The 19,009-nt window shown below is 41.6% G+C and overlaps 1 protein-coding gene across 1 annotated transcript in view; it reads left to right on the forward strand.

Moving 5' to 3' along the window:
* srcin1b (SRC kinase signaling inhibitor 1b) overlaps window positions 1–19,009 on the forward strand; it is a 183,511-nt gene that overhangs the window by 68,887 nt on the left and 95,615 nt on the right. The window contains exon 2 of the mRNA XM_050059518.1: window positions 13,773–14,080. Coding sequence (XP_049915475.1) covers window positions 13,796–14,080 — 285 coding nt within the window. The 5' untranslated portion in view covers window positions 13,773–13,795. The remainder of the gene's footprint in view (window positions 1–13,772; window positions 14,081–19,009) is intronic.

The raw sequence follows: 19,009 nt of genomic DNA on the forward strand, positions 1-19,009 counted from the left end.
ATCACTACGGACGAGCAGTATGGAGATATTTTGTGGTTTCATTTATGTGTTTTTGGACGTTTGAATCTGGGGCGCCGTCAGCCTCCATTAGGTGGAGTTGTGTTGCTACCTCCTCTCCCCTTGGATCTCTGCAAGTGATGTGAGGACTCTAAAACTTCACCTGAGCCTCCCTCGGCATATGGGTGAGTAGATAATGGCTGAATTTTCATTTTTGGGTGCACTATCCCTTTAAAGCCTGGTCGTGCTGGTGGCGTTTTTAGCATCGCATAAATACCCAGATCTCGCAAGTCCCATTGTAATGCTATCAGGGAAGGTGAACTAAGCACACTGTGGCTGGTTTACTTCATCTAGAGATTGTGCAGATTTTTCTTTCCCATCGACCAACGGATTGGTTGAAGAGTAGGTAGAATTTCTGTTGACCAAGACCTTCTGTGGTTGACTACAGTCCTAATTAAAAAGCAAACAACAGACCAACACTGTATTTGTGGGTGACATGTAAACCTTTGAGACAGATATACTACCAATAAGATAAGATCAACTTTTAATCCAGGATTCCTAAAATGTGTCTGTTTTTTCTTATTGTGACAAAATATGTTCTTAGCGAGACTTCTTACTTTGCATAATATTTAGCTTTAGAAACTCGGTGGCGTAGTGACTAGGTCTGCACTTTATATCGTCAGCGCGATGTCAACCTGTGCGATACACAACATGAAAGACTGCGATATTGTGCTTAGATTTAATTAGTTAAAGGAGATAAAACTGTACTGCTTTTCGGCGTGTTTTGTGTTCAGTTAAATGTTCAGTTTATTCACCAACCTGTTTTTAATTCAACAAGCAGTTTGTTGTGTTTCAGCAGTGTACTGAGAGCTGCAGAAAACTAAGTACACTTAAATATCTGGTTATCACAAACAAAATCGTGATTGTGATATTCAACATTATTGCATATCTTCTTCTATTTAGCACCCTAGTAGTGACTACTCGCAGGGTTTGTTAGTGAACAACCGTAGCTAGTAAGCTAATGTGCTAGCCAGCTGGTAACATGCTAATGCTACTCACTCACAATAGTTCTGCAGGCTTTTTTGTATTTATTCCAGTACTGTTCTGTGCTGTTTATTCCCCACTGACATTTTGTTCAAAAGACTGTAATTTATTTTATTCAAAACGTTTAGTTAAAAGGGGAAAAAAACCCTCTTGTTGTTCTGTTGCTAACGGGACAGTGAGTCCACAGTTTATTCAGAGACACACTTGTACCATTGAGCACAGTCTCTGTAAAAAACCCATCAGCTTCTACTCTGACAGAGGAGTTTATATAAAAGTTGACGATGCAGCACAGCTAATAATCTACGACAGCTTCCTCCATTTGAAACTCTGCGGCTCTCCGTTCCCACAAAGGTCAGCGCTGTCAGGACGGCTTGGTGTCCTGAAGCAGGATCCTGAAGCTAATCCACTAACTGCAGCTATTCCACTGGCATGAATTGAATGCCACTGTTTAAAATGCTGGTGTGAGCGGGCCTTTAACTCCAGTGACATTGTTTAAGTGGCAATTACAGGATCATTTATGGTGGAACACAATTAGTCCGCAGCTAACGTCACGTTCTGATGTATTTTATGATTAGATGTTTAATTATTAAGTCTATAAAATGTCAGAAAATAGTGAAATATTCCCATGTGGTCTGAACAACAGTCCAAAAAAATCAAAGATACTCAGTTTACAGTATGATTTACAAAATGATATAGAACATAAAAAAACATTAAATCCTCACATTAAAGAAGCTGGACATGACATGACATCAAGGATTCATTGATCATCAAAATAGCTTGCGTCCCTTTTTCTGTTGATTGAATAATTTGATTGGTTCAGCACTGTTTCAGCACTAAACACATGCTGTGTCTCATCCGGACACTTTCATGTTGTATGTACACTGTGTGCTCACTTATATAGAGCATGAATTTCCACAATAGCGATTGATGTTTGCAACTTTTGACTGCCTCTTCTTCTTTTTAATTGCACATTGTTACTGGAGGAATTATTACTGCCAACTGTTGACCACAATTGTGGCCCATGAAAATATCTGCCAGCTTGTTGCTTGTATAACAGAGCAACTGCTGCAGCTTCCTTTTCACAAGTTTGGTGCTCCCTCATATTCGCTATGCTAACAAGCTACGCTACTTTGGCTAGCCCTGTGGTGTTGGCGGCTCCCGCTTGGTGCCAGCTCTCTCACAAAACAAGATATCCAAAAGGCACAAACACAGCTGAGAGGTCAGGTTCAATGACTTGCGAATTAGCTGAGATGACACCTAGCAGACAGCCAGCGGCCAGTTAGCCACCTCTGATGGCACCACCTGTCACTCAAAGTGACCGCGCCCTCAATTATGCACAACTTTAAGCCTTAATAAAATTTAAAGAATGAGTTATAAAAAAAATTCACCCCCCGTACAGTTGTCATGAAAGGGGAAATTAGCTCAAGAGACCAAAACCATTTTTTGTACCAGGCTGTAAACATGTTTATTTTTGCTGTAAAGTTGAGCATTTTAACATGTGGGTCTGTGGGGGTTGACTCGCTTTTGGAGCCTGCCTCAAGTGGCCATTCAATGAACTGCGGTTTTTGACACTTCCGCATTGGCGTCACTTGTCATCCCTGGAGGTTGCCGCTTAGGACATAGTGCCCACGGCCCACCCTGAGGTCCTCACTAATTAGCTAGCCTCTCTGTGCTACACTCTGGCTGGGCCGCAGCTAGCTAGTGGCACTACTCATTTGGCGATTAGCAACACCACCCTGACACCAGGATTTGGGACGGCGTTACTGTGGAAACATTAGGGTCACCCTCCGCTTTCCCCCAGGTCGCCCCAGTGAGTAAGCAACTTAATTTTGAGCCACTAACCCCTTTAGCATTGTTAACTATGTTAGCATCACTAGTCGTGCAGACGCTGCTAATGGTGCTAACAATGTTAAAGGGGATTTACGGCTTACAATGAAGCCACTTCCTCACTGAGGCGACCTGTGGAGAGACCAGAAGGTGGGAACAATGTTTCCACAGCAACACCACCACTGGTTGGGGCGGTGTTATTAGCAGTAATCGCAGAATCAGTGGCAACACTAGCTAGCTCCCACTTGACCTGGTTGGTGTGCAGTACAGGGTGGTGGCTGTGAGCTAACCAGTGTAGCATGAATACGCTGTCTTTGTTGTGGTACTGAGCTCGTACTTCTAGATGCAAAATGAATCTCTAGACCAACATGTGTAAACAGCTGGCTAACCACAGAGACGTTGACATCCATAGTACTCATAGTGCACTGCATTTGGACATACTGGTCAGCGCGCTCATGCTCTCAAAATATTAAGTCTCAGTATGGAAGAAAGTGAACTGAGAGACCCCCTCAGTAAATTCAAATGGATTTATGTCAGCAGCCCTGCAGCTGCTGCATGTTGACAACTAGTGCATGCTCCACTATAGAAAGGTACATATATAAAGCGCAGTACAGTACATGTAACGGACACACAGTCATTAGCCGGGCGCACTTTGCTCCTGCAGGCTCACAACAACAAACCACAGCTCAAACAGTCGGGAGGAAAATAATTTGAAGTAAATTTGAGCGAGGCACCGACGAGTACGAATGATTAGACCTCAGCCCGATGAAACCATAAAGCTAACAAATGGCCTCTGTCAGACCTCGGCCAACAGTGGCCAAGGTTGTACTAACAATGTACACACACATACACACTCACACACACTTACAGCCTTGTAATGAGAAATGTTTGGACGTGGCCTTGAGCAGCCTTTTGGAATGTGTCCCGGACACTTGAAATATGGTATCAGTGGCACAATGACAATCACTCACTTGGTTTTTAGTCTGCCCTCAACTATAATGAACACAGAATAATGAATCATGTGGAGAGGCCAGCGTGGCACCTTTTATAATGTGTGTGTGCCAGTGAGAGGGACAACACACACACATTTTACTCTGTTTGAAATATCAGACCCCAAACGAGCAAACTGATTTTATGCATTAGGTGCAAAGATGAGGGATTCTGTGACACAGGTTTTGGTTTGATAATGTCGGGGTGACGCTTAAAATCTGACTGTAGTTACAAGAAAGCCCTCACAAGTATGTTAATATAGTTCCTTTGGGCTGACACACATGCACAGCACAGTATTAATTTATAAAGAATTGCCTTCATGCATGTGAGTGACGCTGAAATATTACATGTGCCCGATGGCGAACACATGGCCGTTAAATCTTCAACAGTTTGAGCAAAGCAAGACAATTAAAGACCAATTCATCAGCTGGACTGGTTGTGCTGTTAGCAGAGCCATAATAACAGAGGTGGTGCCAGGAGCAAGCTGGGAGGAGGTGGCAGCCCATTAACTCCCACCAGGACCAGTAATGACATGGTAGAGTTAAGAAAAAATAGAGCGCAGGAGCTGTGGCTGGTTTTACACATGGATGAGTTATGTCACTGTTTAAGTCATATGTGCTGGAGCAGGTTCATGTGTTCAGTGTGTGTGTGTCTGCAGCTCAATATACAAAACAGACTTGGATACGATGGAATATAAAACATAAATGTGCGAGTAAAACTAACACTGAAATGAAAATGTCAACATGTCGCTGTTATTTTGAAATGTGAGCTGTGGAGCAAATGTCAGCCGTTTAGTTCACACACTGTGTTAATAACAAACAGCAGCATCTTTTTTCATAATGGAGCCACAAATGTAAACACCTGACACAGGTAATGCTTTGTTTTACAGGCTCGTTAATTCCTAATAATTTCCAGAACGTCCTCTGGAAAGAAGAATGTAATTTGGCTCTAATTACAAGTAAATTAAAGACTGCATACACTTTGTAAATTTCCAGTGAATTAATTCAGATTTATTTTAGGGCTGTAAAATATAGATCAAACCTTCGCAGCTTCATTTATTATGTTGACATGCTGCACAGCTTTTTTTTGCTTTTCTATTCATTCTGTTCAAACCCAGTGTTTCTGCACAGTTGCAGATAAAGATTAAGTTACACTAATATTTTTAGTATTATATTATTTGTAGAATTAGATTCCAGTGGTGGCAGTGTGGGATTGTTCCTGACTGTGTGATCCAAACATTTCCAATAACTCCATAAAGCCTAAAAGTCAGAATTTAGTTAAATAAGAAAATGTAATCATTTCCAAAATTAAAAACGTGTTTTTATCAAATGAAATCTTCTGCTTTAATCCATATTTGGTAACTTTGCCTTTCAAAAATATTTTCACCAAGGTCAAAAACAAAGAGAGGAATGCACTTTAGATTTTTAGATTACATTTATTCATTAACGACACAGGATTTGATTTTTAAAAAAGAGTAACTCATTTGATCCGATGAATCACTTTATTTAAATTTAGGACTTTTTTGAGGATGCTGAAGTCATCGAATATGACGACAGACATTTAAATCTTCATTCAGAAACCTCAACAGAACCAGGCTGCATCCGAATGTCCGGACTTCACTGCATTTGCAGACTCACAGACTTTGTGGGTGCGTTCCCGGGAAGTCTGGGAGTGCTTATGACTGCCCAAATCCACAATTCATCCATCCGGAAACTTCCAGACAGTCTACTTGGGGTGCAGACTTCAGCAGACATCACTGATTTAATTGCCCACAATTCATTGGGCTGAGACATGTTTCTTTTTTTCCAATAGCTGACTAAAAAAAACAAAACGTATGTGTATGTAAAACAGTAACTGTACCCTATTGTAACAACACTTGAATCGTGAAAGAAACATGACTGAAAATAGATTTAAAGGCAAAGGATCGCCTCAGGTATAGGTTGCATTTTCCGATACCTGATCCATCTATTTTGATGATATCGGGGCCGATATTCGATCCAGATATCGGATCGGTGCGTTCCTGTACATGAGATTAATATCTTGTTATCTGCAGAGACAGATGAGCTGACACAATATGACGGCAGTTACAATGATTGTAATTGTCGCTCAGACATTTCCATGGCAACAAGTAAAACAGTCTGGAGGGCCGTCTGTCAGCGGCTTGCGGTCTCTGCCCTCGCAGACTGGTTGTAACGTAGCATCGTCATCGTTGTGTTTCCAGCTGCTTTTTAGGCAGGAAGGTGCTCCTGAACATCAGCCCGAACACGATCGTCTCTGATTCATAACCAAGTGGATTTTGTGTCGGACCACGCTAACCACAGCTGTGTTGAAAGTTCCAGTGTTTCCACTACATAATGTAACGTATCTGTGGTTTACAGAAACGTACAAAGCCAGCATTTATTGAGGTGATTGGGTTGTACAGTAATGCACCTGTAGGATAAATACATTGTCGATAACAAATAAAAACATAAAAAAAAGTCCAACATGACAATGAAAAGCTGGATGGCGTATAAAATCCAGAATCAATAGTTAGAAAATCAGTCTAACATTTTAGACGGATCATGTTAATATTAGTTTTGAACTCTGAAATCTGTGACAAAAATCCTGAATATCTGAGTAAGAAAAAAAAGCCAGAATTAATTCATCAAATCCCAGTGAGCAAGATGTCATTAGACAGTTAAGTGAGCACTGGTTGTACTGGGAGGCTCCCAGCTCTGATTGCTGGTACTTCTATGAATATAAATGACACATTTAGAGACGACTGCTCCGAGTGAATCAAGTATAAATGTAGGACAGATGTTCTTGCATCATCACTGTAACAGTGAGTCCCAGCAGGTATTAACAGCCGATGACCAGCAGAGCTCCTCATGGTAAAATATAGCATCTCTTTGTCCCACATACCCCCCCCCCCGTCTCCTCCCCACATGGCAGGGGTTTGCTCAAGGCTTCACATAAATTAAAGTGACAAGCTCTTGTCTAGATGTTCCCTTCGTCTCTGTTTTATAACAGCCTTTTTTCTTTTCTCTACCATGGAAACAAACCGGCACGCTGCTGCGCTCCTATTGGAAGATTTACATCTGTGACCAACTCAAACACTTCCCTGTAGATGCAACACAGCCACAAATATTGCTGTTGTTAGGCTGAGTCCCTCGGAGAAGAGACTGCTGACGTTCCCGGGGATGAATGAGAATGAAACTCTTAATCAAGGGTGTAATGTCCAGACGGTAGGATGGGAATATGCTCCACTCCGCTTTGACAAATCGCACTTTAAGCCCCGGTCTTCTTTGGGTGAAGGACCTGTGATGTCATTGTGCCCTTTTCATTTTTTTGATTTTAATCAATTAATACACATAAATTCAGTTGTGGAAGAAGCACATCACATATACACTGTAAAACTACAACTATTTTAATCACCTTGTACACTTCATCTATCATAATGCATCTTAATTTATTTGTTTATTTATATTTCTGATTAATAGTCTGAATCTGCAAAGTTAAAATGATCAAATAAGAAGTATGACGTAACATAGAATCGAAATACTAAAGTACAAGTACCTCAAACTTTACTTAAAAGTATAGTTTGGTTTTTTTTAAGTGGGGTTGAAGGACGTACTCATCCATAGTCAGTGTATGACGTAGAGTAGATGGGGGTCAGCACGCTCACAGTTTGGAGAAGCAGGCAGGAATACAGACACAGAAGCTACCTAAATCAGCACCTCCCCCACACATACAGAACACGTTGCGTAATGGTGGCGGCGTTTTTGGCAGCGGTTTTGGAAAGAAACCCTGGCTCTTTCTGAGAGAGATAAAGGAAATGAAATGAAACACTTCAACCTGCCGAAACAAGAAAGGGATGAAAACAAGGAGACAAGGTGGCACCGCGATGGAGGAAGAACTGGAGGAAATCAGGAAATCCCTGAGCTTCATGACGGAGGAGATTAGCAAAGTCGCCAAACAAACCAAACTCGTGGAGCTAATGGATGAGGTAAAGCACCTGAAGATGCTTATAAATGAAAAGGATAAGAGGATTGAAGCCCTGGAAAAAAGAATTGACGACCTCGAGCAATATACACGGATGGAAGATTTGATCATATCTGGACTGGAGACTAAACGTCTCGTCATTGACGAGGGGGATCTGGCTGAAATAGGCCCACCAGATGGCGTGAGTAATGGACATCAGAACTATGAACAACTCAACTTACAAACATTTGACTACACCGAACACAAAATGTACGAGATGGAGAATGACATCGATCCAGAAAATCACCACTACAATAATGTGGACTGCAACTGTGAGTACTATACAGATGAACAGTTTTAAAGCAATATAATAATGGACAGAACTTTCTCAATAATACACTTCAACAGCACAAGTCTGAACAGCAATTTTACTAAAATTAAGGACTATTTGAAACAATTCACCATGTTTGACGTAATTGCAATTTCAGAAACTTGGCTGGACAATGAGAAGGAAGCTGATGTTAAACTAGAGGGCTATGAGCTATTCACAACCAATAGACTAAACAGAAAAGGAGGAGGAGTGGCCCTGTTTGTAAATAGTGAATTAAAATCTAAAAAAAATAGAGTATGTCAATAGAAAAAAAAAAATATTATGGAATGTGTTACTATAGAAATAGATATGGAAAAAACTGGTAAAGTTTTGAAATTTCGTCCATGAAAATGTGCAAAACTTCTGCCTCATGACTGAATTAGTTTCTGCAGTCTGCTGTATCACACTGTTTCTTGGGAGCTGAGGAAGTTTGAGTTCCTGCTTTAGTGCACCTTGTGTTGCCCAGCAGGCAAATGGAGGCGCTTATAGAACAGATCAATAACGTATAGAGTCTCTGCTGCCAAAACTCTGCAGGTAATGGGATTTATAGTTTGCATTTAAAAACACAAGCTACAGAAATGGGATGCAGCCTTGGAGAGTGTTCACTGTTTGTACAGTGTGTGAGTGTGTATTAAGACATCATTTCCACCGTGGTCACAGTTGATATAGTCGAGAGAAAGATCCTAGAAAGTTTCACTGAAATTACAACCGTAGTTTTTTAAAACAGGAGAAAAGATTGAATTGATTTATTAAGCCCAAAACTGGTGTTTTTTATTCCTCACATCATGGCAGACGGTTTGGCAGGAAGAAAGTAATGACATCTATTCATCTAAATTTATAATTCCCTCAAAGCAAACGCAGACACAAGTAGCTTTCTGCCTCCTGCTTTATTTCAAGCTGCTCTTGAAAACTAAACACTGTAAACCAGGAAACAAAAACAGCAGCATGTGGAGTAACATTTAACCAAAGTGAAATAGAAACAAATAAAACGAAATACCATGTCTTCAGAGAGATTAGACTTTATAACCACTGACATCAAGTTAAAAGTCTGCTGTGACCAGAGTAAAACTTTTTACCAGATATGAAAGTGTCTGAACACTGCTGCTGCTGCTGCTGCTGCTGCTGCTGCTGCTGCTAAATGAAATAATGTGTAACTATCAAATGCAACCTACATTCTCAATAAGGACAAATTATACAGATCATGTGATCAATATAACAGCAACATAAAATACATAAAAATAATTAGGTGCTGTCAAAGCCTATTCTAACTTTTCATTCTGCCACACAGTGATGGCAGCTGCATTTTTGTTTCACCCCATCGGTAAAATTGGTGACTCTAAATTGTCCGTAGGTGTGAATGTGAGTGTGAATGGTTGTCTGTCTCTATGTGTCAGTCCTGGTGACCTGTCCAGGGTGAACCCTGCCTCTCACCCAGTGTCAGCTGGGATAGGCTCCACCCCCTGTGACCCCAAACAAGATAAGAGGTTATGGAAATGTATGATTGATTGATTGATTTTTATTTATTTACGTGTCATGCCACAAGTGGCCCATCCCACATGGGATTACATGACACCAATGAAACATAGAAAAAACATTTCATATGTGACTTCCGGTACACATAACAAAATTCAACTTTACATAACCACAACACACACACAAAAAAAGAAAGAAAACAAAAACGAGACATAATCATCTGTACAATGCCATACTTCTTTTAACCCAGGCCTTTTCTATAAATTCTGCAAATGAAAATGTTTTATATTCTAATAACCATGCCAGCAAATCTATATCCTGTCTCATCTCTTCCACTTCCAGTTTGTTAAATAACTTTACTCTTAAATCATGATAATATGGCCAGTACAAAACAAAATGAACTTCATTTTCAATTTCATTGAGATCACATAAAAAACAAAATCTATCATCCTCATTTGTTCCAACCCAACGTCCTGTTTGAATATGCAGAGGAAGAATACCTGACCTGAACTGGGCACAAATTATATTTAACATAATTCTCTACACCAAACTCATTTTTAATCCGACAAAAAATTCGAAGTTTTGGTTTGTTCCAAACCTCAGTGGTCCACTTCTGTTTTAGCTGCTGAGAAACAATCTCTTTAATCATTTCAATATCTACCTTCTCCCTATAAATATAAGATTCCTCAAAACCTGTCTTCTGAAATAATGTGTGCATATGTTCAGCCCAAGGTCCACCCCTCTGCAAGTCCCACAATAACATTTTCTTACAAAGTCTACTGTCACTCATACTGAGAAATCTATTCCATAATCTGCACATACACACCACCCATCGAACTTCACAAGGTTCCCAACCCATATCTCCAGTGATTGCTAGAATAGGTGCATACTTATTAACTCCTAAAAAATACCTAATAGCTCTTTGATGGACTTGCTGACATCTCTTAGGTTCTTTGTAGCCCCATACCCCAGCAACATAATCCAACACAGGACAGAATGAATGAACGTTGCATTGTGACAAGATGATCAATATTAATCACTTAACTGTCAGTGGTTTAAATGTTCTGGCTGATCAGTGTATGTATCCGTGTCCACACACTTTCTTTGACACAGTGAGTCCTGTTATAATTATTTAAGGTGGATAGAATAAGCTGTTTTAATGTCTTTTATTATCTTGTGCAAAATCAAACTAAATGTGTTGAACACACACAGACTGTGACTGTTCACCTTCACAGAGTCAGCAGTGCTTTGTGTCTCACTGGTCACAAGAGGGCACTAAAACCTGTCCCCACACAAGAGGACGTCGTCTCCATTCATGTCACTTTCCCTTCACTGGCTCTGACACCACTGTGAGACATTGCTGCTGTCATATAATAGCTGAGGATGTTGCTGTGCAACAGTTTTTTTATTTCTGCCTCAGGGATCCCGGGACAGTTGCAGTTGTTGGAACAGACAGATGTTGCAGCTGTTTTCACAAAGGCTATATTGCTAGAGGTGTGTTTGTGTTTTGTTCTGTGTGTGTGTGTGTGTGTGTGTGTGTGTGTGTGTGTGTGTGTGTGTGTGGCGAACAATAGGAGTGTTTTCTCTGTCTCTTGTTTCTCCCTCAACACAAACACACACAGTGTTTCTTCTCTACATTATGATCCTGTGTGCAGCTGCTCAAGGACAAAGTGAGCGCATGGATGCGTTGTTAGTCGTCACATTAACACTCTCGCTGCTGCTCACTTGACGTGCCTCAAGGTCCAACCTATTAGCAACTGTGTGTACACAAAGCTGTGTGTGCTGTGATGTTAGCACTCACCAGCTCACTTACTTCCACAGTAATGAGCAATTTGAAGCACTACAACACATGTGAGTGTCCATGTGTGTGCCTGTTGCAGAGACTACACATATTTAACATTATTATTTTAGATTCTCCAGCTGTCAGGCAGCAGCTCATAGTAGTGTTTGCCTCTGTGAGAGTGAACTGACTGATATGAGAGTAACACATCTCTATGAACAGTTTGTGATCTTCCCCTTTTATTAAATTTGTGCTCAGTTTTTGTGAGGTGCAGCAGCTGCAAGCAGACACTGTCGCTCCTTTGAGATGCGTTCAAAGATGCTCCGACATCTGAGAATTAATGGTTAAATCACTTTTAGTAGTGTTGAGCTGAGAAACAAAATCATGGTCACCAAACAAGGATTATTCTGAATTGTTTTACCTGCAAAATATTCTGGATAAAATGTATAAAAGCTGTGACAAAAACATAAGAATTTTAATAATAAGCTTTACCTATAAACCTCTGTTTTTAAAAGTCCTTCTTCATTAGATCCTAAATGTTTTTAGTCGTTGAAATATCGTCCAGCACCTGCTACATTTCCTCCACTTTGTTTGGGATTTTCATCTTTTTACTTTAATGACATTTGTATGATGTCGTCTTATGAGGCATCCCCACATAAAATCATCTCTGCATAGTTTCATTATTTCAATGATAAATTCGTTACCTCAGATTCATTCTTGACTTCAGAAACAAGTGGCTTCAAAACAGTCTCACTTCAGTGTCCATTTAGCTGCTGTCCTGGAGCTTTCAGTCACGTCACATGATCTGAAGCCCAGCTTAGACCAAAGATTCGTGACGAGATGAAACTGTTTGAGAACGTTGCAGCGAAAGAGAAATTTGCAGTGCTTTGAACTAGTCTCAGTTTGACTCAAGCCGGCAAAGCACGTCACCTGTTTAACAGCCAGTCAGCTGTAAGCTCTCAGTTTTGTTCAGAGGAAAGATCAGCATCTATAGGCTGTAGCTCATCTGTCAATAAGAAGTGTGTTTTGAAAGATTGATCTCAGATTTTATGAATCAGTATGAATGAAATTAAGATCAGTTGGATCAAACCTGAGCTGAGATCTGATTCGTCCTTTTATTAATGTCTCATAAAGCTGAGGGAGGTGTGTGTGAAGGCTACCTGGAAATCCAGACCCAAATCTAGAAAGATTTAGGGTCTGGCTATGAGTAATGCAAATGGCCCAACTCGAGGGGCAGCACCAAGCATGCATTTGAAAATATCACTGCACGCAATTGGATAACACTACGACCAATCAGCACAATACTTAGCGCTTAGCTACCAGCGGAGCTAACTGGTAGATTAGACTCTTGCCGTATCCGGTCAGCAAAACAGCAAAAACGTCCTTCTTGCAAAGGAAAGACTCGAGCGCCGTCTTCTGTTCCTCTTTCATTGTAGCAGCCAAAGCCGTTTCAAACAACTGGTGTTCATCCGTAGCCATCTTGCAATGTTTACTGACTGATTCTGGACTTCGTCGTTGCAGCGCTGTCGTCATCTGTTTAGCTCGCCTCTGGCCCGCCTATATCAGATACACCGATGTGGTGCAGCTCGGCTCCAACGGCATGGGTAATGAGCATCATTACTGATTGCCAGAGTGACTCGCTGAGCAAATTCAAATTGTGCTCTTGCGAGAACTCTGGTTTTCCAGGGTATGTGAAGGCTGCAGTCCACTGTAGGTCCGTATCATGCTATATGAAGCTCGCCCACTGTTAATCAAATGCAAAGTATTTGATTTAAATCGTTGTGGTAACTGTGCACCGATCAAATATTCTGTTTAACTGGGAGGTACGTGACAGCTCAGAAGCTAAAGATGCTCCAACTTTTGTTTTACAGAGACTTTAAGTTATTATTTTTCTCCACTGGTTGACCATCATGTCCACATGATCAGTTTTTGCCTGTATACACAATGTCTCCTCTCGTGTCATTTTCCTGATGAAGATGAGGACAGTCAAAATGTCTCCTGTTGAGGACATGTGACCCAGTGTGAGGACACACTCTGCTTTTTCCTTTTTAAAGCATTTAGCTGAAAACGCACAGACTGTGTTGATAGATTTAGGTCAGGTTCAAGTCTCTGCATATTCATTTCAAACGATGAAAGGAAATCAATCTACAAACTTGTGGTTTGCTTTGAAACATGTCGGCTGTACTTTAATGTTTTCAGATGCCTTTTTGACTTTGTCATATGATGTGGTGGCGACACACTAAACATATTTAGTTGTTTCACTGCTCACTGCTTCTCTTCCTATCCCCCCTTCTCTCTCTGTCTCCACCCCGACTGACACACCTGCTGCAGGTCGAGAGAAGAGAAAGGGTCCCATGATCTCTGCCGGTGATGCCGAGTTCCCGCGGGATTACCACACCCTGGCGGCCGGCGGGGGCCGCGGGGCCCGGCGGTTCCCCGACAACACCAACGGGGGGTTCACGTCGTCCTCGCTGGACCGCCGGCACAACGCCGTGGCCGCCAAGAGCCTGGAGGCCCTGAACAGCATCCACAAGGCGGACATCGAACGCCAGCGGGACGCCCTCATGGATCTCCAGAAGAACAAGTTCACCAACAGCCCCGGCAGCTTGTCGCAGGGCTCGGCTGCTGCAGGACGACAGGTATCTTCACAGGACACCAACACGTCTAATTATCTCACATCAACAAACACGATAAAAAGAAGGCTTTCATGTTGGTAACAGGGGGATGATTATAACCGCACCACTGGGGGTCTTGTCACTAAAATCCTTTTTAATACTCCTTATAATAAGCAACAAGGCTCACACACTCAGTTATGTTGTAAAAAATAGAGCAGGGTTGGATTATTCTGCTGTTTCCTGGAATCCTCCTGAGGTCCAGAAGACTTGTAGGAGTCTCCTGAAACACCTCAATCATGTCTAATGATGTTGTTTATCTTGGTATCAGTGAGTCGGGATACACAGCGCACACAGTGCTCTGAGAACACAAATATCAAACTACAATCAGGTTTTACCTCCATCTGCTTCAAACTGGCAAAATGATGAATCATAGAAAGTGCTGACAGTGTCATCATCATCATCATCATCATCATCAGAAACACTGACGCCATCAAAAATATACATATACATACTGTGTACAGAAGGGACAAACTAAGGGTCCTGTCTTTTTATGAGTCATTCCCCTGAGTAACATCGGTATTGTTCTGGAAATGAATACTTTATTATTACTTTAGGCCTCTGTGCTATGAGCCACAGAGCAGGACGAATGTGTAATCTTGCATTTTATGTCTTGTCAGGACGTCACAAGCACAAGAGCCTTACATGACACATGTTGTCCAAGGACATGAGAACATAAGATGGCCCAAACTGCTGATGTTTTGGAATTTAATGTTTGAGATGTGGAGTGCACTGAACAGAAATTCAAAAGCAACACTTTGGTTTTTGCTCTAAAGATCTAAAGATCGTTTTAATGCACTCAATAAATGTGTCTCCCAAATTTTGGTAACAAATTTGTGTCAGTGAGCACCTCTCCTTTTCCAAGATAATCCATCCACCTGACAGGTGTGATGTATTAAGATGCTGATTAAACAGCAAGATTACTACACAAGTGTCACTTCAAAGGTCACTCTATAGCCCCTTTTACACTGCCAGGTTTTCGGCGAATGTTGGGCCGTTTTGCCGGCAAACTGTGAGCGTTTAGACACACAGAGCCGGATTGGCGAGTTGATCCGAGGTGCCCAATATTCCGCCTCGTAGGGTAGACATATTGGTGGAACCTTTTTAGTTTAAACAGAACGAGGCGGCCTTCTGCAACGGGAGGGGCTGTTGATGACTTGTGGGAGGAGCTGTTGATGATGCTGCACGTGCGAGCCACTGGCGGTGGATAAACAGGAAACAGCTGATAGCAGGAATTAGCGAGCAGCTAGTAGCAAGAGGGAAACACAAACCTGACAGACACTGTAAAGATGAGCAACTGGGGAGACAAGGAATTGCGCGCCCTCCTTGTCCTCGCAAACGAAGAGGCCATTAACCGTCAGATGACGGGGACGGTGAAGAACAGGCCAACTTACGAGAGAATCGCCGAAGGACTGACCCTCCCACGTCACTGTTTACGTCACACGCTGAGCTAAAAATTTGCAGTGTTAACGGAGCGTGCCATTGGCATGTTGACTGCAGAAAAGTCCACCAGAGCTGCTGCCTGTGAACTGAATGTTCATTACAGGACCATGAGCTATCTCCAGTGTTGCTCCCTGAATTTGGCAGTACATCCAACCAGCCTCACAACTGCGCAAGTCAGTTACGATGACTAATTTGTCTCAGGTCAAGAACCTGGTGAGGACGATGAGTGTGCAGATGAGCTTCCCTGAGACGGTTTCTGCAGCAATTCTTCCTTTGTAAATACCATTTGTTGCATCAACTTTTCATTTGTGGTCTGCAGTTGTGAGGCTGGTTGGATGTACTGCCAAATTCAGGGAAACAACATTTGAGATGGCTTATGGTCATGATCATCGTGAAGCAATCATTCTGTTTAATCGGCATCTTGATATGAAGCAGGAACCCTCTTGCTGTGCGTCACTACACCACCATGCTGTCTCACCAACATGACAGAAATATATCTGTTGAGAACATGAAAAAAAGTCTTGGATCTTTGACTTAAACCTGTGAAAAATGGGAACAGAAACAGAAGTGTTGCTTTTAAATTTTTGTTTATTATTCATTTCAATCCACCAGTTTTAATTATTGTGTATGAAATGTATGTTTCTGGAAATGGCAGGAGAAAAGATGAGTTATCATTGGCTGGCTAAGGTGCGAAAGTTTGCATGTCAAAAATGAGAATAAACAATTGAGGCTGATGAAAACACATTTTTAGAACACATCTTGACGTCGTGGTACCAACTTCTAAAATATTTATGTTCATCTATTTAACAGAACAGATAAACAGTTATGCTGAAGGAGGATCGTGCAGCAGCAACTGCAGACCTCGTCCCTGTTAAAACTCAGATTACAACAACTGAACAAACAAATTATTCTTCTGCTGCTGACAAATCTTCATGTCCAGCTCTCCTTCTCCATCCAAACCCTCATCATGTCAGCCTGCCTTTCGATCACTGATTAAAAACACCACAGGATGAGAGTGTGGTGATGTAATGATTTGCACCAAGATCATAAATTTGTCACCCATCATTGTTCTTTCCACTCTGTTACATCTCGGCCATTATGAACAGCACAATTAATCTTCTATAGGATTCTAACACCACTGTGACGACACCTTCATTAAAGGTATTGAATATATAAGATTGGCCAAAAACAGACGTCCCTCTATCTGTCCAAACCTTTTCAAAGGTTTCAGCTGATTTTCCAGATGTTTTTAAAACAATATTTTCATCATATTGACGATGATTGTTTTCAGAAAATGTCTTATATTAACATAAATATAAGTATAAGTGTACCATGATGGAGGATTTATCCATATTACGCAGCTCTGCTTCACATGCAGATGAGAAGAGACACATTAATTCATAAAAACACAAATACATCAAAGCAGCAGAGAGATGTTGTGATGTGCTGTTGCTCTGTGTAATGTATTCTGTTCATGCTGTCATGAATATATTTGCATAAAGGTGTTTCAGAAACTGACTTAAAACTTGGGCAACATCTGAATGGAAACATCTTTTCCATGAGATATCAAAAACTCACCAGCAGAGTTTAGTCGAAATTCAGAGTGAAGCCGGAGCAGGAGCCAAAGAACTAGTTTTCGTTTTAATGAGTTTCTGGGATCTTTTCAAAAGACTTATGAAAGGTTCTGTGTGTGACAGTCACAGCAGCAAACATCTGTCTGCTATGTAAAGATATAGAGGAGTGATGGTGTCCTGAGCAGAGAATGAAGTGTGTGTTATAATCCGAGCTTCTCTGTGGTTTGTTGTCAGCTGGTCCCGCTGCACCTGCATGTGTGTGTCCCGCTGCCTTGGTAATGTCTGCACCGTGCTCATACAGCGGTTACCACTGATATCAAAATGGCATCACTGCAGATGTGTAGCGCCCACCCTCTGGTTAACACTGTCAGCTCCGTCAGCACTGGTGCTTCACACTGTTTGTGGAGTTCATGCTGCCGCTGGCCACCTTCGTGTTGAGAACTGTGTGTTCAGACAATCCTGCCTCAGATACTGTGTTACAGATATCCTGTGAACATCTCACACAGCTCCTTTAACACTGCAGAACGGGGTCATTTTGTGGATGTTTTACTCTTGTCTTTTGAACTACAGCACCTCAAGAATGAAGAAGATCCAGATTTTTATAAAACTAGTGCAGCGCTTGTTTGCTTGGCCTTGTGCGGTTGCTGCTTGCAACTTTCTTGAGAACTGCCCATCCAAACAACTTCACACTCCACACTGAATATCCTTGAGTCCTGAGCATTACACCTGCCATCACAGTTGTTTCCTATAGCCATAACACAAACATTTTGCAGCTCTAGTGAAGTCAAAGCCCGCCTGTTTCAAGGACCAAACGCATTTATAATGAAAGTTACATCACTGGTCCTTGAAGTGTTTGAGTGCGCTACAGTGTAGACTTGGGATGTCTTTTTTACTGTTGTTGAATGTGCTGTAGCGAGTGACGGAGAGTGAGCTGTACCCAGCGTGCCGTTAAGCTGTGCGACAATTAATAGAGTGCTGCAGGTATGACATTTTTTGAAGGCCGACGCAGAAGTTAGCGTCACCCTGTTTCGCTCATCTATTGGATTTTTCCATTGGATTGTTGCAGAAAATAAGCTCTGTGGTAAATTATTATTTATGATACTTACACATTGTGTTCAGCAAGATCATCTTCACAAATTTACATAACTTTCCTGACTTTTGAAGCCTAAATGCAATCGACAGAAGTAAAAAGCTAACATTAGGCTATAAACAAACTATAACATGGTCACATGACTTCATCGTAGCTGCGATAACGAGGCCGTTAAGTCTTGTTTAGTGTGATGACTCTCAGTAGTCTCATTAAGCCACTTGTTGGCAACCGTCCTTTTTAAAAAATACATAAAACTCTAAAGTTGACAGGTGGGGTATATACAGTGTGTATATGTATTTTATGTCATAGAATAAAATGTGAGAGTCTCTTAAGCTTGTGTTAACGGTACCACACATCGTATTTAAGGCATCGAAATAAGGTCCCATGACTTTGAGTCAAGGAAGCCAGAGGTGCAAACATGCTAACTCATGACTGGGTTTAGGACTCATTCCTTCAGCCAATGTATCCTCATAGGACAGTTCGTATGATATCCTACGAATTAGTGCCCCATGAATGGCGTTACGTCCTCAATGTGCAGTTTTTTAATTGATGTTAAGTCATGGCGGTTGGGTTAACGAGTAGCTCACCTGGTAGAGCAGTGCCTCATGCACAAAGGCTATAGCCCCTTTTACACTGCCAGGTTTTCAGCGAATGTTGGGCCGTTTTGTCGGCAAGCTGCGAGCGTTTAGACACACAGAGCCGGATTGGAGAGTTGATCCGTGGTGCCCAATTTTCCGCCTCGTAGGGTAGACATATTGGTGGAACCTTTTTAGTTTAAACAGACCGAGG

This window comes from Epinephelus moara, chromosome 13 (genome assembly GCF_006386435.1).
Source record: "Epinephelus moara isolate mb chromosome 13, YSFRI_EMoa_1.0, whole genome shotgun sequence".
Classification (NCBI taxonomy): Eukaryota; Metazoa; Chordata; class Actinopteri; order Perciformes; family Serranidae; genus Epinephelus; species Epinephelus moara.